General features: G+C 40.2%; 1 protein-coding gene across 2 annotated transcripts in view; it reads left to right on the top strand.

Moving 5' to 3' along the window:
• The window catches only part of LOC134309984 (NACHT, LRR and PYD domains-containing protein 3-like), an 88,276-nt gene that overhangs the window by 36,205 nt on the left and 25,132 nt on the right, over window positions 1–26,939 (top strand). Inside the window, exon 7 of one of the 2 annotated variants that reach the window (XM_062991491.1) lies at window positions 4,241–4,414. In XM_062991491.1, coding sequence (XP_062847561.1) covers window positions 4,241–4,414 — 174 coding nt within the window. The remainder of the gene's footprint in view (window positions 1–4,240; window positions 4,415–26,939) is intronic. The other variant, XM_062991492.1, reaches the window with a different exon arrangement.

Here is a 26,939-nt window from a genome sequence, read left to right as displayed (position 1 = left end):
GCTTTGGATAAAGGCATCTGCTAAATGCCTAAAATGTAAAAGTAAATGTACAGAATGGAGAGGTAATTGACTGGGATGAAAAGTTGTCAGCGTTTTGTTGGGATGGGGATGGGGGGGGGGGGGGGGGTTGCATGACAGATAGTCATCTTCCAAAGGGGGGCGTGACAGAACAAGTTTGAGCTTTACTGCTTTAAGCGCTATTCTTGTTCAGTTCAGCGTGCAGCCTGATTGGCTGTTGTGGCGGCTTTACCCCTAACCTACCTGCTGCATGTTTAGGCAGCTTTCTGTGTTTGTCTGTGCTAGTGAGGAGGAAAAATAGCATTAATAATATACCCAGAGCTTTTCATTGTAATCGAGGGAAAGTTTATCGCGATACATTTTGACATCGTTTTATCGCCCAGCTCTACCATGATGACATTTACAGAAATTGGATGAGTTTATGTTTCAATGTTTTACTCTGATTTTTGTTATGAATTTGAGGTCCAGCCCTCCATGTGTTGTTGATTTTAGTTTCCATTGACTGTTGTGTTCCAAGATGATCCAAGTTGTGTTCCAAGAGATCCAAGATGGCGTCGGTGAGGTCGGCTGCCGTCACGACTGCTCTGACAACTTTTTACCTATTTTTATTTATTTCGTAGTTTTTTTTATTGGTTTTAACCTCTTTTTCTTTTCACCACGGCTTGTATCCGATATGATAGAAGTACTCTTATTTCTATTAATCTACAATCCACTCACCTCTCGCCGTTTTTAACTCCGGACTCATCGTGGCCGAAGGAGATCCTGAGAGACAACAAAGAACGGGACCCAAAGTGGCGACCGAGAGGAAAACGAGCCGGTGTCAGGAACAAGCTGAGGGCTAGGGCACACCGAGCTCCCCTGCCTAGTATCCTGTTAGCCAACGTCCAGTCTCTGGACAACAAGCTCGATGACCTCCGGGCCAGGATCAGGTTCCAGAGAGACATTCAGGACTGCAACCTTCTCTGCTTCACCGAGACATGGCTGAACCCAGCGGTACCGGACCACGCCATCCAGCCGGCCGAGTGCTTCTCGGTATACCGCATGGACAGAACAATGGAGTCGGGAAAGACAAGAGGAGGTGGTGTGTGCATGATGGTGAACAGCAGCTGGTGTGATAATACCGATGTCGTTACTCTTGCACGCTCCTGCACACCCAACCTGGAACTTCTGGCACTCAAGTTTAGTCCTTTCTACCTTCCTCGGGAATTTACTTCGGTTATTGTCAGCACCGTTTATATTCCACCTCGGGTGAACACGGACACTGCACTGTGTGAACTTCATGACACACTCAGACAGTTTCAGACTCATCACCGGGACGCTGCGCTTATTGTGGTTGGTGATTTTAACAGCGCTAACCTCAAACGTGCAGTGCCAAACTTTTATCAGCACATCACCTGCCCCACCAGAGGAGAAAGGACACCAGGAGGTTCCGGTTCAGAGGGAGGTCTCGCGCTGGACAGACCAATCGGTGGCTGCCTTGCAGGACGCTCTGGATGACGCAGACTGGGATATGTTCCGAGAGAGCTCCGCTGATGACGTCAGTGTGTTTACGGAAGCGGTTGTGGGATTTGTTGGGAAACTGGTGGACGATACGGTGGAGAAAACCGCAGTGAAAACTTTTCCCAACCAGAAGCCATGGGTAGATAAAACCGTCCGCGACGCTCTGAACTCTCGCACCGCTGCCTACAATGCAGTACGCCGAGTGGTGAAAGAGGCAAAGCGGCGCTACAGGGAGAAAATAGAGACACAGTTCCAGCAGAGTGATTCTAGAACCCTGTGGCAGGGACTACGGACCATCACGGATTACAGAAGCCCACCCTCCAGACTGGTGAGTGCGGACGCATCTCTGGCAACCGAGCTGAACACCTTCTACGCTCGCTTCGAGGCTGCAGCCGGCAACGCTAACAGCGCTAACGATGCTGTCAGCGCTACCGGTGTGACCAGCATGCCTACGGAGCTCGTCGGAACGCAGAGACCCCTCATCATCAGGGAGAGTGATGTACGGAGAGCTTTCAGGAGAGTGAACACCAGGAAAGCAGCAGGACCGGACGGGATCGCCGGCCGAGTCATCAAAGCCTGCGCGGACCAGCTAGCTCGTGTTCACAGATATTTTCAACCTATCCCTGAGCCAGTGCATCTTACCAGCGTGCTTCAAACAGTCCGTCATCGTTCCAGTCCCGAAGAAGAACCAGCCAGCCTGCCTCAATGACTTTCGCCCGGTGGCCCTGACATTAATCGTGATGAAGTGCTTTGAGAGGATCATCAGAGACTTCATCACCTCATCACTTCCGAACTCTATGGACTCTCTACAGTTCGCATACCGCCACAACCGCTCCACAGATGATGCCATCACCTACCTGCTTCACACTACACTAACACACCTGGACGCTGGGAGGGGTAATTATGTTAAAATGCTGTTTGTTGACTACAGCTCAGCATTTAACACGATTATCCCCTCTAAACTAACCATGAAGTTGGAGAACCTGGGACTTCATCCATCCTTGTGTCACTGGATCTCTAACTTCTTGACAGACAGAACACAAGCTGTGCGGGTAGGAAAACACGTCTCACCCACACTCACCCTTAGCACTGGCGCCCCCCAGGGCTGTGTCCTGAGCCCCCTGCTGTACTCACTGTACACATATGACTGTGTGGCCACTTCCAGCTCTACCACCATTGTCAAGTTTGCTGACGACACTGTTGTGGTGGGCCTGATCTCTAACAATGATGAGAGGGCCTACCTAGAGGAGATTAAACACCTGGAGGACTGGTGCCAGAATAACAATCTCCTCCTTAACGTCAGCAAGACAAAGGAGCTGATAGTGGACTGCAGCATAAAGCAGGAGAGGAACTATCACCTCGTTATGATCAGTGGCACCGCAGTGGAAAGAGTAGACAGTTTCAAGTACCTTGGAGTTCACATCTCTGAGGACCTGTCATGGTCCTGCCACACCACTGCGCTGGCAAAGAAGGCCCGTCAGCGTCTTTATCACCTCAGACGCTTAAGGGACTTCAAACTACCATCCAAGGTGCTTCATAACTTCTACACCTGCACCATTGAATCCATCATAACGGGAAACGTCACAACCTGGTTCTGAAACAGCACCAAGCAGGATAGGCAGGCTCTACAAAGGGTGGTGCGTTCAGCTGAGCGCATAATCCGGACTGAGCTTCCTGACCTGCAGTCCATATAGAGGAAACAGTGCTGGACAAGGGCCAGGAGGATAGTAAAGGACCTCGGTCATCCCAGTAATGGACTGTTTTCTTTGTTACAGTCTGGGAGGCGTTTTCGTGCTCTAAAAGCCAAAACGGAGAGGATGAGAAGAAGCTTTTTCCCACAAGCTATTCGAGTCCTCAACGAAAATAGCATTTAGGACCAATTTACACAACTTGCACAATCTAATTTATACATATGTGTATATATGTGGACATATGTATGTGTATATAAGTATATGCGTGTATACTGTTTTATATGTATATGTATGCATATGTATAGATTAGTACTCGTGTATTTATTATTTATCACATCTGTATAGCATTATGGTGCACAGTTTCTGCACTACTTGTCACTTTACACACTTGCTCACTTTAAATTGCTCTTTGTAATTATATTGTTAATTTTTCTAATGTTTCTATATTCTTAGTTTTATATACATTCTATATTGTCTGTATAATATATATTTTTAACTATTTTGTAGTTTCTGTAATAACTGTGGCGGAGCGGTCACTAAAGCATTTCACTGCCAGTTGTACTGTGTATGACTCTGTATGTGACAAATAAACCTTGATTTGATTTGTTATTTTGTTCATAATTAATTATATCAGTAACGATTTTTAACTTAAATCTTTTGTTCATCCAGATCTGATGTGTGATTTTCCCGCACATTTTTTTGAGCAGTGTATATTCAGTCATTTTCACCCACCATTCTGTCCTGGTCAGGGCCACAGGGCATGTAGTGCAGGTGCCAGTCCATCAGTGCATCACACACACACACACACACACACACATTCACTTTTACAGCAGCCAATCCATCTTCCACATGTTTTTGGAAAGCTGGAGGAAATAAAAGTAACGTTTATTAAGACTTTTAGCTAAAAAGAATTCACATGTGTTTGTGTTTGTGTGTGTGTTTGTGTGTGTGTGTGTGTGTGTGTGTGTGTGTGTGTGTGTGTGTGTGTGTGTGTGTGTGAATAATCTGATGTTTTATCTTTTCTTTTTCAGGTTGTATGATTGTTCTCTAACAGGTGAAAGTTGTGCAGCTCTGTCCTCAGTTCTCAGTTCAAACTCCTCCAATCTGAGAGATCTGAACCTGAGTAACAATAATCTGCAGGATTCAGGAGTGAAGCTGCTCTCTGCTGCACTGAAGAATCCACACTGTACACTGGAGGTACTGGGGTGAGATTATAACACACACACACACACACACACACACACACACACACACACACACACACACACACACTGTACACTGGAGATACTGGGGTGAGATTATAACACACACACACACACACACTGTAAACTGGAGATACTGGGGTGAGATTATAACACACACACACACACACACACACACACTGTAGACTGGAGATACTGGGGTGAGATTATAACACACACACACACACACACACACACACACTGTAGACTGGAGATACTGGGGTGAGATTATAACACACACACACACACACACACACACACACACTGTAAACTGGAGATACTGGGGTGAGATTATAACACACACACACACACACACTGTAAACTGGAGATACTGGGGTGAGATTATAACACACACACACACACACACACACACACACTGTAGACTGGAGATACTGGGGTGAGATTATAACACACACACACACACACACACACACACTGTAGACTGGAGATACTGGGGTGAGATTATAACACACACACACACACACACACTGTTAACTGGAGATACTGGGGTGAGATTATAACACACACACACACTGTAGACTGGAGATACTGGGGTGAGATTATAACACACACACACACACACTGTACACTGGAGATACTGAGGTGAGGTTATAACACACACACACACACTGTAAACTGGAGATATTGGGGTGAGATTATAACACACACACACACACACACACACACACACTGGAGATACTGGGGTGAGATTATAACACACACACACACACACACACACTGTACACTGGAGATACTGAGGTGAGGTTATAACACACACACACACACACACTGTTAACTGGAGATACTGGGGTGAGATTATAACACACACACACACACACACACACACACTGTAAACTGGAGATACTGAGGTGAGATTATAACACACACACACACACACACACACTGTTAACTGGAGATACTGGGGTGAGATTATAACACACACACACACACACACACTGTAGACTGGAGATACTGAGGTGAGATTATAACACACACACACACTGTAAACTGGAGATACTGGGGTGAGATTATAACACACACACACACACACACACTGTAAACTGGAGATACTGAGGTGAGATTATAACACACACACACACTTAACTGGAGATACTGGGGTGAGATTATAACACACACACACACACACACACACTGTAAACTGGAGATACTGGGGTGAGATTATAACACACACACACACACACACACTGTAGACTGGAGATACTTAGGTGAGATTATAACACACACATACACACACACTCTGTAAACTGGAGATACTGGGGTGAGATTATAACACACACACACACACACTGTACACTGGAGATACTGAGGTGAGATTATAACACACACACACACACTGTACACTGGAGATACTGGGGTGAGATTATAACACACACACACACACACACACACACACACACTGTAAACTGGAGATACTGAGGTGAGATTATAACACACACATACACACACACTCTGTAAACTGGAGATACTGGGGTGAGATTATAACACACACACACACACACTGTACACTGGAGATACTGAGGTGAGATTATAACACACACACACACACTGTACACTGGAGATACTGGGGTGAGATTATAACACACACACACACACTGTACACTGGAGATACTGAGGTGAGATTATAACACACACACACACACACACACACACACTGTACACTGGAGATACTGAGGTAAGATTATAACACACACACACACTGTACACTGGAGATACTGGGGTGAGATTATAACACACACACACACACACACACACACACACACACACACACTGTACACTGGAGATACTGAGGTGAGATTATAACACACACACACACACTGTACACTGGAGATACTGGGGTGAGATTATAACACACACACACACACACTGTACACTGGAGATACTGAGGTGAGATTATAACACACACACACACACACACACACTGTACACTGGAGATACTGAGGTAAGATTATAACACACACACACACTGTACACTGGAGATACTGGGGTGAGATTATAACACACACACACACACACACACACACACACACACACTGTACACTGGAGATACTGAGGTGAGATTATAACACACACACACACACACACACACACACACACACACTGTAGACTGGAGATATTGGGGTGAGATTATAACACACACACACACACACACACTGTACACTGGAGATACTGAGGTAAGATTATAACACACACACACACACACTGTAAACTGGAGATACTGAAGTGAGATTATAACACACACACTATAAACTGGAGATACTGAGGTGAGATTATAACACACACACACACTGTAAACTGGAGATACTGAGGTGAGGTTATAACACACACACACACACTGTTAACTGGAGATACTGGGGTGAGATTATAACACACACACACACACACACACTGTAAACTGGAGATATTGGGGTGAGATTATAACACACACACACACACACTGTACACTGGAGATACTGAGGTGAGGTTATAACACACACACACACACACACTGTTAACTGGAGATACTGGGGTGAGATTATAACACACACACACACACACTGTACACTGGAGATACTGGGGTGAGATTATAACACACACACACACACACACACACTGTAAACTGGAGATATTGGGGTGAGATTATAACACACACACACACTGTATACTGGAGATACTGGGGTGAGATTATAACACACACACACACACACACACACTGTAAACTGGAGATACTGGGGTGAGATTATAACACACACACACACACTGTAAACTGGAGATACTGGGGTGAGATTATAACACACACACACACACACACACTGTAGACTGGAGATACTGGGGTGAGATTATAACACACACACACACACACACACTGTAAACTGGAGATACTGGGGTGAGATTATAACACACACACACACACTGTAAACTGGAGATACTGGGGTGAGATTATAACACACACACACACACACACACTGTACACTGGAGATACTGAGGTGAGATTATAACACACACACACTGTAAACTGGAGATACTGGGGTGAGATTATAACACACACACACACACACACACACACACACACACACTGTAAACTGGAGATACTGGGGTGAGATTATAACACACACACACACACACTGTAAACTGGAGATACTGGGGTGAGATTATAACACACACACACACACACTGTAAACTGGAGATACTGGGGTGAGATTATAACACACACACACACACACACACACACTGTAAACTGGAGATATTGGGGTGAGATTATAACACACACACACTGTATACTGGAGATACTGGGGTGAGATTATAACACACACACACACACACACACACACACACACACACACACACTGTAGACTGGAGATACTGGGGTGAGATTATAACACACACACACACACAAACACACACACACACACTGTAAACTGGAGATACTGGGGTGAGATTATAACACACACACACACACTGTAAACTGGAGATACTGGGGTGAGATTATAACACACACACACACACACACACACACACACACACACACACTGTAAACTGGAGATACTGAGGTGAGATTATAACACACACATACACACACACTCTGTAAACTGGAGATACTGGGGTGAGATTATAACACACACACACACACACTGTACACTGGAGATACTGAGGTGAGATTATAACACACACACACACACTGTACACTGGAGATACTGGGGTGAGATTATAACACACACACACACACACTGTACACTGGAGATACTGAGGTGAGATTATAACACACACACACACACACACACTGTACACTGGAGATACTGAGGTAAGATTATAACACACACACACACTGTACACTGGAGATACTGGGGTGAGATTATAACACACACACACACACACACACACACACACACACTGTACACTGGAGATACTGAGGTGAGATTATAACACACACACACACACTGTACACTGGAGATACTGGGGTGAGATTATAACACACACACACACACTGTACACTGGAGATACTGAGGTGAGATTATAACACACACACACACACACACACACTGTACACTGGAGATACTGAGGTAAGATTATAACACACACACACACTGTACACTGGAGATACTGGGGTGAGATTATAACACACACACACACACACACACACACACACACACACTGTACACTGGAGATACTGAGGTGAGATTATAACACACACACACACACACACACACACACACACACACACACACACACACTGTAGACTGGAGATATTGGGGTGAGATTATAACACACACACACACACACACACTGTACACTGGAGATACTGAGGTAAGATTATAACACACACACACACACACTGTAAACTGGAGATACTGAAGTGAGATTATAACACACACACTATAAACTGGAGATACTGAGGTGAGATTATAACACACACACACACTGTAAACTGGAGATACTGAGGTGAGGTTATAACACACACACACACACTGTTAACTGGAGATACTGGGGTGAGATTATAACACACACACACACACACACACTGTAAACTGGAGATATTGGGGTGAGATTATAACACACACACACACACACTGTACACTGGAGATACTGAGGTGAGGTTATAACACACACACACACACACACTGTTAACTGGAGATACTGGGGTGAGATTATAACACACACACACACACACTGTACACTGGAGATACTGGGGTGAGATTATAACACACACACACACACACACACACTGTAAACTGGAGATATTGGGGTGAGATTATAACACACACACACACTGTATACTGGAGATACTGGGGTGAGATTATAACACACACACACTGTAAACTGGAGATACTGGGGTGAGATTATAACACACACACACACACTGTAAACTGGAGATACTGGGGTGAGATTATAACACACACACACACACACACACTGTAGACTGGAGATACTGGGGTGAGATTATAACACACACACACACACACACACTGTAAACTGGAGATACTGGGGTGAGATTATAACACACACACACACACACACACACTGTACACTGGAGATACTGAGGTGAGATTATAACACACACACACACACTGTAAACTGGAGATACTGGGGTGAGATTATAACACACACACACACACACACACACACACACACACTGTAAACTGGAGATACTGGGGTGAGATTATAACACACACACACACACACACACACACACACACTGTAAACTGGAGATACTGGGGTGAGATTATAACACACACACACACACACTGTAAACTGGAGATACTGGGGTGAGATTATAACACACACACACACACACACTGTAAACTGGAGATACTGGGGTGAGATTATAACACACACACACACACACACACACTGTAAACTGGAGATATTGGGGTGAGATTATAACACACACACACTGTATACTGGAGATACTGGGGTGAGATTATAACACACACACACACACACACACACACAAACACACACACACACACACACTGTAGACTGGAGATACTGGGGTGAGATTATAACACACACACACACACAAACACACACACACACACTGTAAACTGGAGATACTGGGGTGAGATTATAACACACACACACACACTGTAAACTGGAGATACTGGGGTGAGATTATAACACACACACACACACTGTACACTGGAGATACTGAGGTGAGATTATAACACACACACACACACTGTAAACTGGAGATACTGGGGTGAGATTATAACACACACACACACACACACACACTGTAAACTGGAGATACTGGTGTGAGATTATAACACACACACACACACTAAACTGGAGATACTGGGGTGAGATTATAACACACACACACACACACACACACACACACACACACTGTAAACTGGAGATACTGAGGTGAGATTATAACACACACACACACACTGTAAACTGGAGATACTGGGGGTGAGATTATAACACACACACACACACACACACTGTAAACTGGAGATATTGGGGTGAGATTATAACACACACACACTGTATACTGGAGATACTGGGGTGAGATTATAACACACACACACACACACACACACACACACACACACACACACACACACACACACACTGTAGACTGGAGATACTGGGGTGAGATTATAACACACACACACACACACACACACTGTAAACTGGAGATACTGGGGTGAGATTATAACACACACACACACACTGTAAACTGGAGATACTGGGGTGAGATTATAACACACACACACACACTGTACACTGGAGATACTGAGGTGAGATTATAACACACACACACACACTGTACACTGGAGATACTGAGGTGAGATTATAACACACACACACACACACACACACACACACACACACACACTGTAAACTGGAGATACTGAGGTGAGATTATAACACACACACACACACACTGTAAACTGGAGATACTGGGGTGAGATTATAACACACACACACACACACTGTACACTGGAGATACTGAGGTGAGATTATAACACACACACACACACACACACACTGTAAACTGGAGATACTGAGGTGAGATTATAACACACACACACACACACACTGTACACTGGAGATACTGGGGTGAGATTATAACACACACACACACACACACACACACACACACACACTGTAAACTGGAGATACTGGGGTGAGATTATAACACACACACACACTGTAAACTGGAGATACTGAGGTGAGATTATAACACACACACACACACACACACACACACACTACACTGGAGATACTGAGGTGAGATTATAACACACACACACACTGTAGACTGGAGATATTGGGGTGAGATTATAACACACACACACACACACACACACACACACTGTACACTGGAGATACTGAGGTAAGATTATAACACACACACACTGTGAACTGGAGATACTGAGGTGAGATTATAACACACACACACACACACACTGTACACTGGAGATACTGGGGTGAGATTATAACACACACACACACACACACACACACACACACACACACACTGTAAACTGGAGATACTGGGGTGAGATTATAACACACACACACACTGTAAACTGGAGATACTGAGGTGAGATTATAACACACACACACACACACACACACACTACACTGGAGATACTGAGGTGAGATTATAACACACACACACACTGTAGACTGGAGATATTGGGGTGAGATTATAACACACACACACACACACACACACACTGTACACTGGAGATACTGAGGTGAGATTATAACACACACACACACACACACACACACACTGTACACTGGAGATACTGAGGTGAGATTATAACACACACACACTGTTAACTGGAGATATTGGGGTGAGATTATAACACACACACACACACACTGTACACTGGAGATACTGAGGTAAGATTATAACACACACACACACACTGTTAACTGGAGATACTGGGGTGAGATTATAACACACACACACACACACACTGTAAACTGGAGATACTGAGGTGAGATTATAACACACACACACACACACACTGTAAACTGGAGATACTGAGGTGAGATTATAACACACACACACTGTTAACTGGAGATACTGGGGTGAGATTATAACACACACACACACACACTGTCAACTGGAGATACTGGGGTGAGATTATAACACACACACACACACACTGTATACTGGATATACTGGGGTGAGATTATAACACACACACACACACACTGTTAACTGGAGATACTGGGGTGAGATTATAACACACACACACACACACACACTTAACTGGAGATACTGGGGTGAGATTATAACACACACACACACACACACATTGTTAACTGGAAATACTGGGGTGAGATTATAACACACACACACACACACACATTGTTAACTGGAAATACTGGGGTGAGATTATAACACACACACTGTAGACTGGAGATACTGAGGTGAGATTATAACACACACACACACACATTGTTAACTGGAAATACTGGGGTGAGATTATAACACACACTGTAAACTGGAGATACTGGGGTGAGATTATAACACACACACACACACACACTGTAGACTGGAGATACTGGGGTGAGATTATAACACACACACTGTAAACTGGAGATACTGGCTTGAGATTATAACACACAAACACACACACACTGTTAACTGGAGATACTGGCTTGAGATTATAACACACAAACACACACACACTTAACTGGAGATACTGGAATGAGATTATAACACACACACACACACATTGTTAACTGGAAATACTGGGGTGAGATTATAACACACACACACACACACACATTGTTAACTGGAAATACTGGGGTGAGATTATAACACACACACTGTAAACTGGAGATACTGGGGTGAGATTATAACACACACACACACACTGTAAACTGGAGATACTGGGGTGAGATTATAACACACACACACACACACTGTAAACTGGAGATACTGGCTTGAGATTATAACACACAAACACACACACACTGTTAACTGGAGATACTGAGGTGAGATTATAACACACACACACTGTTAACTGGAGATACTGGGGTGAGATTATAACACACACACACACACTTAACTGGAGATACTGAGGTGAGATTATAACACACACACACACACACACACTGTTAACTGGAGATACTGGGGTGAGATTATAACACACACACACACACACACACTGTTAACTGGAGATACTGGGGTGAGATTATAACACACACACACACACACACTTAACTGGAGATACTGAGGTGAGATTATAACACACACACACTGTTAACTGGAGATACTGGGGTGAGATTATAACACACACACACACACTTAACTGGAGATACTGAGGTGAGATTATAACACACACACACACTGTTAACTGTAGATACTGAGGTGAGATTATAACACACACACACACACACACTGTTAACTGGAGATACTGGGGTGAGATTATAACACACACACACACTTAACTGGAGATACTGAGGTGAGATTATAACACACACACACACACACACACACACACACACACACACATTGTTAACTGGAGATACTGAGGTGAGATTATAACACACACACACTTTTAACTGGAGATATTGAGGTGAGATTATAACACACACACACTGTTAACTGGAGATACTGGGATGAGATTGTAACACACACACACACACACACACACACACTGTTAACTGGAGATACTGGGGTGAGATTATAACACACAAACACACACTGTTAACTGGAGATACTGAGGTGAGATTATAACACACACACACACACTGTTAACTGGAGATTCTGGGGTGAGATTATAACACACACACACACTGTAAACTGGAGATACTGGAGTGAGATTACAACACACACACACACACACACACACACACACACTGTTAACTGGAGATACTGGAGTGAGATTATAACACACACACACACACACACACACACACACACTTTAAACTGGATCTATCTGTATAAATTGATTTTCTCACATCATTAACTGCAGCAAAAATTCAAGTTTTTTCATCATTTCTATCAAACTGCAGCTCAATTCCATCAAATGTTTCGTAAGGTCTTCTTTATGATCCAGGTGTGATTCTTATATAGATCCTGTAATGCACCTTGTACTGTCCACAATATTACACAATCACAATTACTAACTGAAATAAAACAACATTCCTCCAGGACCAGGGTGCATCAAAGAACACAAGTACAAACATCCCATTATACACAGTACAAACATCCCAATATACAAACATCCCAATATACACAGTACAAACATCCCAATATACACAGTACAAACATCCCAATATACACAGTACAAACATCCCAATATACACAGTACAAACATCCCAATATACAAACATCCCAATATACACAGTACAAACATCCCAATATACACAGTACAAACATCCCAATATACGCAGTACAAACATCCCAATATACACAGTACAAACATCCCAATATACACAGTACAAACATCCCAATATACACAGTACAAACATCCCAATATACACAGTACAAACATCCCAATATACAAACATCCCAATATACAAACATCCCAATATACACAGTACAAACAGTACAAACATCCCAATATACACAGTACAAACATCCCAATATACACGGTTCAAACATCCCAATATACACAGTACAAACATCCCAATATACACAGTACAAACATCCCAATATACACAGTACAAACATCCCAATATACACAGTACAAACATCCCAATATACAAACATCCCAATATACAAACATCCCAATATACACAGTACAAACATCCCAATATAAACAGTACAAACATCCCAATATACACAGTACAAACATCCCAATATACAAACATCCCAATATACAAACATCCCAATATACAGAGTACAATCATCCCAATATACACAGTACAAACATCCCAATATACAAACATCCCAATATACACGGTACAAACATCCCAATATACACGGTACAAACATCCCAATATACACGGTACAAACATCCCAATATACACGGTACAAACATCCCAATATACACAGTACAAACATCCCAATATACAAACATCCCAATATACACGGTACAAACATCCCAATATACACAGTACAAACATCCCAATATACACGGTACAAACATCCCAATGTACAAACATCCCAATATACACAGTACAAACATCCCAATATACAAACATCCCAATATACAAACATCCCAATATACACAGTACAAACATCCCAATATACACGGTACAAACATCCCAATGTACAAACATCCCAATATACACAGTACAAACATCCCAATATACACAGTACAAACATCCCAATATAAACAGTACAAACATCCCAATATACACAGTACAAACATCCCAATATACAAACATCCCAATATACAGAGTACAATCATCCCAATATACACAGTACAAACATCCCAATATACAAACATCCCAATATACACAGTACAAACATCCCAATATACACAGTACAAACATCCCAATATACACGGTACAAACATCCCAATATACACGGTACAAACATCCCAATATACACGGTACAAACATCCCAATATACAAACATCCCAATATACACGGTACAAACATCCCAATATACACGGTACAAACATCCCAATATACACAGTGCAAACATCCCAATATACACAGTACAAACATCCCAATATACACGGTGCAAACATCCCAATATACACAGTACAAACATCCCAATATACAAACATCCCAATATACACAGTGCAAACATCCCAATATACACGGTACAAACATCCCAATATACACGGTACAAACATCCCAATATACACAGTACAAACATCCCAATATACACGGTGCAAACATCCCAATATACACAGTACAAACATCCCAATATACAAACATCCCAATATACACAGTGCAAACATCCCAATATACACGGTACAAACATCCCAATATACACGGTACAAACATCCCAATATACACAGTACAAACATCCCAATATACACAGTACAAACATCCCAATATACACAGTACAAACATCCCAATATACAAACATCCCAATATACACAGTACAAACATCCCAATATACAAACATCCCAATATACACAGTACAAACATCCCAATATACAAACATCCCAATATACACAGTGCAAACATCCCAATATACACGGTACAAACATCCCAATATACACAGTACAAACATCCCAATATACACGGTGCAAACATCCCAATATACACAGTACAAACATCCCAATATACACGGTACAAACATCCCAATATACACGGTACAAACATCCCAATATACACGGTACAAACATCCCAATATACACGGTACAAACATCCCAATATACACGGTACAAACATCCCAATATACACAGTACAAACATCCCAATATACACGGTACAAACATCCCAATATACAAACATCCCAATATACACAGTACAAACATCCCAATATACACGGTTCAAACATCCCAATATACACAGTGCAAACATCCCAATATACACAGTACAAACATCCCAATATACAAACATCCCAATATACAAACATCCCAATATACACAGTACAAACATCCCAATATACACAGTGCAAACATCCCAATATACACAGTGCAAACATCCCAATATACACAGTGCAAACATCCCAATATACACGGTTCAAACATCCCAATATACAAACATCCCAATATACACAGTACAAACATCCCAATATACACAGTGCAAACATCCCAATATACACAGTACAAACATCCCAATATACAAACAACCCAATATACACAGTACAAACATCCCAATATACACAGTGCAAACATCCCAATATACACAGTACAAACATCCCAATATACACAGTGCAAACATCCCAATATACACAGTACAAACATCCCAATATACACAGTACAAACATCCCAATATACAAACATCCCAATATACACAGTACAAACATCCCAATATACACAGTACAAACATCCCAATATACACAGTACAAACATCCCAATATACACAGTACAAACATCCCAATATACAAACATCCCAATATACACAGTACAAACATCCCAATATACACAGTGCAAACATCCCAATATACACAGTACAAACATCCCAATATACACGGTTCAAACATCCCAATATACAAACATCCCAATATACACAGTACAAACATCCCAATATACAAACATCCCAATATACACAGTACAAACATCCCAATATACACAGTGCAAACATCCCAATATACACAGTACAAACATCCCAATATACACGGTTCAAACATCCCAATATACAAACATCCCAATATACACAGTACAAACATCCCAATATACACGGTACAAACATCCCAATATACACAGTGCAAACATCCCAATATACACAGTACAAACATCCCAATATACAAACATCCCAATATACACAGTGCAAACATCCCAATATACACAGTGCAAACATCCCAATATACACAGTACAAACATCCCAATATACACAGTGCAAACATCCCAATATACACAGTACAAACATCCCAATATACACAGTACAAACATCCTAATATACACAGTGCAAACATCCCAATATACACAGTGTAAACATCCCAATATACACGGTTCAAACATCCCAATATACAAACATCCCAATATACACAGTACAAACATCCCAATATACACAGTGCAAACATCCCAATATACACAGTGCAAACATCCCAATATACACAGTACAAACATCCCAATATACACGGTTCAAACATCCCAATATACAAACATCCCAATATACACAGTACAAACATCCCAATATACACAGTACAAACATCCCAATATACACAGTGCAAACATCCCAATATACACAGTACAAACATCCCAATATACACGGTTCAAACATCCCAATATACAAACATCCCAATATACACAGTACAAACATCCCAATATACACGGTACAAACATCCCAATATACACAGTGCAAACATCCCAATATACACAGTACAAACATCCCAATATACAAACATCCCAATATACACAGTGCAAACATCCCAATATACACAAACATCCCAATATACACAGTGCAAACATCCCAATATACACAGTGCAAACATCCCAATATACACAGTGCAAACATCCCAATATACACAGTACAAACATCCCAATATACACAGTGCAAACATCCCAATATACCCAGTACAAACATCCCAATATACACAGTACAAACATCCCAATATACACAGTACAAACATCCCAATATACCCAGTACAAACATCCCAATATACACAGTACAAACATCCCAATATACACAGTACAAACATCCCAATATACACAGTACAAACATCCCAATATACACAGTACAAACATCCCAATATACACAGTGCAAACATCCCAATATACCCAGTACAAACATCCCAATATACACAGTACAAACATCCCAATATACACAGTACAAACATCCCAATATACACAGTACAAACATCCCAATATACACAGTGCAAACATCCCAATATACACAGTGCAAACATCCCAATATACACAGTACAAACATCCCAATATACACAGTGCAAACATCCCAATATACACAGTACAAACATCCCAATATACACAGTACAAACATCCCAATATACACGGTTCAAACATCCCAATATACAAACATCCCAATATACACAGTGCAAACATCCCATTATACACAGTACAAACATCCCAATATACACGGTTCAAACATCCCAATATACAAACATCCCAATATACACAGTGCAAACATCCCAATATACACAGTACAAACATCCCAATATACACGGTTCAAACATCCCAATATACAAACATCCCATTATACACGGTACAAACATCCCAATATACACAGTACAAACATCCCAATATACAAACATCCCAATATACACAGTGCAAACATCCCAATATACACGGTACAAACATCCCAATATACACAGTGCAAACATCCCAATATACACAGTACAAACATCCCAATATACCCAGTACAAACATCCCAATATACACAGTACAAACATCCCAATATACACAGTGCAAACATCCCAATATACACAGTACAAACATCCCAATATACACAGTACAAACATCCCAATATACACAGTGCAAACATCCCAATATACAAACATCCCAATATACACAGTACAAACATCCCAATATACACAGTACAAACATCCCAATATTCAAACATCCCAATATACACAGTACAAACATCCCAATATACACAGTACAAACATCCCAATATACACAGTACAAACATCCCAATATACACAGTGCAAACATCCCAATATACAAACATCCCAATATACACAGTACAAACATCCCAATATACACAGGTACAAACATCCCAATATACACAGTGCAAACATCCCAATATACACAGTACAAACATCCCAATATACACAGTACAAACATCCCAATATACACAGTACAAACATCCCAATATACACGGTACAAACATCCCAATATACACAGTGCAAACATCCCAATATACACAGTACAAACATCCCAATATACACAGTACAAACATCCCAATATACAAACATCCCAATATACACAGTACAAACATCCCAATATACACAGTACACAAACATCCCAATATACACGGTACAAACATCCCAATATACACAGTGCAAACATCCCAATATACACAGTACAAACATCCCAATATACACAGTACAAACATCCCAATATACACAGTACAAACATCCCAATATACACAGTACAAACATCCCAATATACACGGTTCAAACATCCCAATATACACAGTACAAACATCCCAATATACTCGGTACAAACATCCCAATATACACAGTGCAAACATCCCAATATACACAGTGCAAACATCCCAATATACACAGTGCAAACATCCCAATATACACAGTACAAACATCCCAATATACACAGTACAAACATCCCAATATACACAGTACAAACATCCCAATATACACAGTGCAAACATCCCAATATACACGGTTCAAACATCCCAATATACACAGTACAATCTGTCTCGCGTGTGTAAACATCCCAATATACACAGTACAAACATCCCAATATACACAGTGCAAACATCCCAATATACACAGTACAAACATCCCAATATACACAGTACAAACATCCCAATATACACAGTACAAACATCCAATATACACAGTACAAACATCCCAATATACACGGTACAAACATCCCAATATACACAGTGCAAACATCCCAATATACACGGTCAAACATCCCAATATACACAGTACAAACATCCCAATATACACAGTACAAACATCCCAATATACACGGTACAAACATCCCAATATACACAGTACAAACATCCCAATATACACAGTACAAACATCCCAATATACACAGTACAAACATCCCAATATACACAGTGCAAACATCCCAATATACACAGTACAAACATCCCAATATACAAACATCCCAATATACACAGTGCAAACATCCCAATATACACAGTACAAACATCCCAATATACAAACATCCAATATACACAGTGCAAACATCCCAATATACACAGTACAAACATCCCAATATACAAACATCCCAATATACACAGTACAAACATCCCAATATACACAGTACAAACATCCCAATATACACAGTACAAACATCCCAATATACACAGTACAAACATCCCAATATACACAGTGCAAACATCCCAATATACACGGTACAAACATCCCAATATACACAGTACAAACATCCCAATATACACAGTACAAACATCCCAATATACACAGTGCAAACATCCCAATATACACAGTACAAACATCCCAATATACAAACATCCCAATATACACAGTGCAAACATCCCAATATACACGGTACAAACATCCAATATACACAGTGCAAACATCCCAATATACACAGTACAAACATCCCAATATACACAGTACAAACATCCCAATATACACAGTACAAACATCCCAATATACACAGTGCAAACATCCCAATATACCCAGTACAAACATCCCAATATACACAGTACAAACATCCAATATACACAGTACAAACATCCCAATATACACAGTACAAACATCCCAATATACACAGTACAAACATCCCAATATACACAGTACAAACATCCCAATATACACAGTGCAAACATCCCAATATACACAGTACAAACATCCCAATATACACAGTACAAACATCCCAATATACACAGTACAAACATCCCAATATACACAGTACAAACATCCCAATATACACAGTACAAACATCCCAATATACCAGTGCAAACATCCCAATATACACAGTGCAAACATCCCAATATACACAGTACAAACATCCCAATATACACAGTGCAAACATCCCAATATACACAGTACAAACATCCCAATATACACAGTGCAAACATCCCAATATACACGGTTCAAACATCCCAATATACAAACATCCCAATATACACAGTGCAAACATCCCATTATACACAGTACAAACATCCAATATACACGTTCAACATCCCAATATACAAACATCCCAATATACACAGTGCAAACATCCCAATATACACAGTACAAACATCCCATTATACACGGTACAAACATCCCAATATACACAGAACAAACATCCCAATATACAAACATCCCAATATACACAGTGCAAACATCCCAATATACACAGGTACAAACATCCCAATATACACAGTGCAAACATCCCAATATACACAGTACAAACATCCCAATATACACAGTCAAACATCCCAATATACACAGTACAAACATCCCAATATACACAGTACAAACATCCCAATATACACAGTACAAACATCCCAATATACACAGTACAAACATCCCAATATACACAGTGCAAACATCCCAATATACACAGTACAAACATCCCAATATACACAGTACAAACATCCCAATATACACAGTACAAACATCCCAATATACACAGTACAAACATCCCAATATACACGGTACAAACATCCCAATATACACGTGCAAACATCCCAATATACACGGTTCAAACATCCCAATATACACAGTACAAACATCCAATATACACGGTACAAACATCCCAATATACACAGTACAAACATCCCAATATACACAGTACAAACATCCCAATATACACAGTACAAACATCCCAATATACACAGTACAAACATCCCAATATACACAGTACAAACATCCCAATATACACAGTGCAAACATCCCAATATACACAGTACAAACATCCCAATATACACGGTACAAACATCCCAATATACACAGTACAAACATCCAATATGCACAGTACAAACATCCCAATATACACAGTGCAAACATCCCAATATACACAGTACAAACATCCCAATATACAAACATCCAATATACAAGTGCAAACATCCAATATACACAGTACAAACATCCCAATATACAAACATCCAATATACACAGTGCAAACATCCCAATATACACAGACAAGTACAAACATCCCAATATACACAGTGCAAACATCCCAATATACACAGTACAAACATCCCAATATACACAGTACAAACATCCCAATATACACAGTGCAAACATCCCAATATACACAGTACAAACATCCCAATATACACAGTACAAACATCCTAATATACACAGTACAAACATCCCAATATACACAGTACAAACATCCCAATATACACAGTACAAACATCCTAATATACACAGTACAAACATCCCAATATACACAGTACAAACATCCCAATATACACACAGTACAAACATCCAATATACACAGTACAAACATCCCAATATACACAGTACAAACATCCCAATACAGTACAAACATCCCAATATACACAGTGCAAACATCCCAATATACACAGTCAAACATCCCAATATACACAGTACAAACATCCCAATATACACAGTACAAACATCCCAATATACACGTGCAAACATCCCAATATACACGTTCAAACATCCCAATATACACAGTACAAACATCCCAATATACACAGTACAAACATCCCAATATACACAGTTCAAACATCCCAATATACACAGTACAAACATCCCAATATACACAGTACAAACATCCCAATATACACGGTTCAAACATCCCAATATACACAGTGCAAACATCCCAATATACACGGTACAAACATCCCAATATACACAGTACAAACATCCCAATATACACAGTACAAACATCCCAATATACACAGTGCAAACATCCCAATATACACAGTACAAACATCCCAATATACACAGTACAAACATCCCAATATACACAGTACAAACATCCCAATATACACGGTCAAACATCCCAATATACACAGTGCAAACATCCCAATATACACAGTACAAACATCCCAATATACACAGTACAAACATCCCAATATACACAGTACAAACATCCCAATATACACGGTTCAAACATCCCAATATACACAGTACAAACATCCCAATATACACAGTACAACATCCAATATACACGGTTCAAACATCCCAATATACACAGTGCAAACATCCCAATATACACAGTACAAACATCCCAATATACACGGTTCAAACATCCCAATATACACAGTGCAAACATCCCAATATACACAGTACAAACATCCCAATATACACAGTACAAACATCCCAATATACACAGTGCAAACATCCCAATATACACAGTGCAAACATCCCAATATACACAGTACAAACATCCCAATATACACAGTACAAACATCCCAATATACACAGTGCAAACATCCCAATATACACAGTGCAAACATCCCAATATACACAGTACAAACATCCCAATATACACAGTGCAAACATCCCAATATACACAGTACAAACATCCCAATATACACAGTGCAAACATCCCAATATACACAGTGCAAACATCCCAATATACACAGTACAAACATCCCAATATACACAGTACAAACATCCAATATACACAGTGCAAACATCCCAATATACACAGTACAAACATCCCAATATACACAGTGCAAACATCCCAATATACACGGTTCAAACATCCAATATACAAACATCCCAATATACACAGTGCAAACATCCCAATATACACAGTACAAACATCCCAATATACACAGTACAAACATCCCAATATACACAGTACAAACATCCCAATATACACAGTGCAAACATCCCAATATACACGGTTCAAACATCCCAATATACAAACATCCCAATATACACAGTACAAACATCCCAATATACACAGTGCAAACATCCCAATATACACAGTGCAAACATCCCAATATACACAGTGCAAACATCCCAATATACACAGTACAAACATCCCAATATACACAGTACAAACATCCCAATATACACAGTGCAAACATCCCAATATACACAGTGCAAACATCCCAATATACACGGTCAAACATCCCAATATACAAACATCCCAATATACACAGTGCAAACATCCCAATATACACAGTACAAACATCCCAATATACACAGTACAAACATCCCAATATACACAGTACAAACATCCCAATATACAAACATCCCAATATACACGGTACAAACATCCCAATATACACAGTACAAACATCCCATATACACGGTACAAACATCCCAATATACACAGTACAAACATCCCAATATACACAGTACAAACATCCCAATATACACAGTACAAACATCCCAATATACACAGTACAAACATCCCAATATACACAGTACAACATCCCAATATACACAGTACAAACATCCCAATATACACAGTACAAACATCCCAATATACACAGTGCAAACATCCCAATATACCCAGTACAAACATCCCAATATACACAGTACAAACATCCAATATACACAGTACAAACATCCCAATATACACAGTACAAACATCCCAATATACACAGTGCAAACATCCCAATATACACAGTGCAAACATCCCAATATACACAGTACAAACATCCCAATATACACAGTGCAAACATCCCAATATACACAGTACAAACATCCCAATATACACAGTACAAACATCCCAATATACACGGTTCAAACATCCCAATATACAAACATCCCAATATACACAGTGCAAACATCCCATTATACACAGTACAAACATCCCAATATACACGGTTCAAACATCCCAATATACAAACATCCCAATATACACAGTGCAAACATCCCAATATACACAGTACAAACATCCCAATATACACGGTTCAAACATCCCAATATACAAACATCCATTATACACGGTACAAACATCCCAATATACACAGTACAAACATCCCAATATACAAACATCCCAATATACACAGTGCAAACATCCCAATATACACGGTACAAACATCCCAATATACACAGTGCAAACATCCCAATATACACAGTACAAACATCCCAATATACACAGTACAAACATCCCAATATACACAGTACAAACATCCCAATATACACAGTGCAAACATCCCAATATACACGGTTCAAACATCCCAATATACACAGTACAAACATCCCAATATACACAGTACAAACATCCCAATATACACAGTACAAACATCCCAATATACACAGTGCAAACATCCCAATATACAAACATCCCAATATACACAGTACAAACATCCCAATATACACAGTACAAACATCCCAATATACACAGTACAAACATCCCAATATACACAGTACAAACATCCCAATATACACAGTACAAACATCCCAATATACACGGTACAAACATCCCAATATACACAGTGCAAACATCCCAATATACACAGTACAAACATCCCAATATACATGGTACAAACATCCCAATATACACAGTACAAACATCCCAATATACACAGTGCAAACATCCCAATATACAAACATCCCAATATACACAGTGCAAACATCCCAATATACACAGTACAAACATCCCAATATACACAGTACAAACATCCCAATATACACAGTACAAACATCCCAATATACACAGTACAAACATCCCAATATACACGTACAAACATCCCAATATACACAGTGCAAACATCCCAATATACACAGTACAAACATCCCAATATACACAGTACAAACATCCCATATACAAACATCCCAATATACAGAGTACAATCATCCCAATATACACAGTACAAACATCCAATATACACAGTACAAACATCCCAATATACACGGTACAAACATCCCAATATACACAGTGCAAACATCCCAATATACACAGTGCAAACATCCCAATATACTCGGTACAAACATCCCAATATACACAGTGCAAACATCCCAATATACACGGTACAAACATCCCAATATACTCGGTACAACATCCCAATACACAGTGCAAACATCCCAATATACACAGTGCAAACATCCCAATATACACAGTGCAAACATCCCAATATACACAGTACAAACATCCCAATATACACAGTACAAACATCCCAATATACACAGTACAAACATCCCAATATACACAGTGCAAACATCCCAATATACACGGTTCAAACATCCCAATATACACAGTACAAACATCCCAATATACACAGTACAAACATCCCAATATACACAGTGCAAACATCCCAATATACACAGTACAAACATCCAATATACACAGTACAAACATCCCAATATACACAGTACAAACATCCCAATATACACAGTACAAACATCCCAATATACACACGGTACAAACATCCCAATATACACAGTTCAAACATCCCAATATACACAGTACAAACATCCCAATATACACAGTACAAACATCCCAATATACACAGTACAAACATCCCAATATACACGTACAAACATCCCAATATACACAGTACAAACATCCCAATATACACAGTGCAAACATCCCAATATACACAGTACAAACATCCCAATATACACAGTGCAAACATCCCAATATACACAGTACAAACATCCCAATATACACAGTACAACATCCCAATATACACAGTACAAACATCCCAATATACACAGTACAAACATCCCAATATACACAGTACAAACATCCCAATATACACAGTACAAACATCCCAATATACACAGTGCAAACATCCCAATATACACAGTACAAACATCCCAATATACAAACATCCCAATATACACAGTGCAAACATCCCAATATACACAGTACAAACATCCCAATATACACAGTGCAAACATCCCAATATACACAGTACAAACATCCCAATATAATCTGTCTCGCGTGTGT

Source organism: Trichomycterus rosablanca, chromosome 3 (genome assembly GCF_030014385.1).
Source record: "Trichomycterus rosablanca isolate fTriRos1 chromosome 3, fTriRos1.hap1, whole genome shotgun sequence".
Taxonomy (NCBI): domain Eukaryota; kingdom Metazoa; phylum Chordata; class Actinopteri; order Siluriformes; family Trichomycteridae; genus Trichomycterus; species Trichomycterus rosablanca.
Note: the sequence above shows the minus strand (reverse complement) of the source record. Positions and strands in the feature narration are given on the sequence as shown.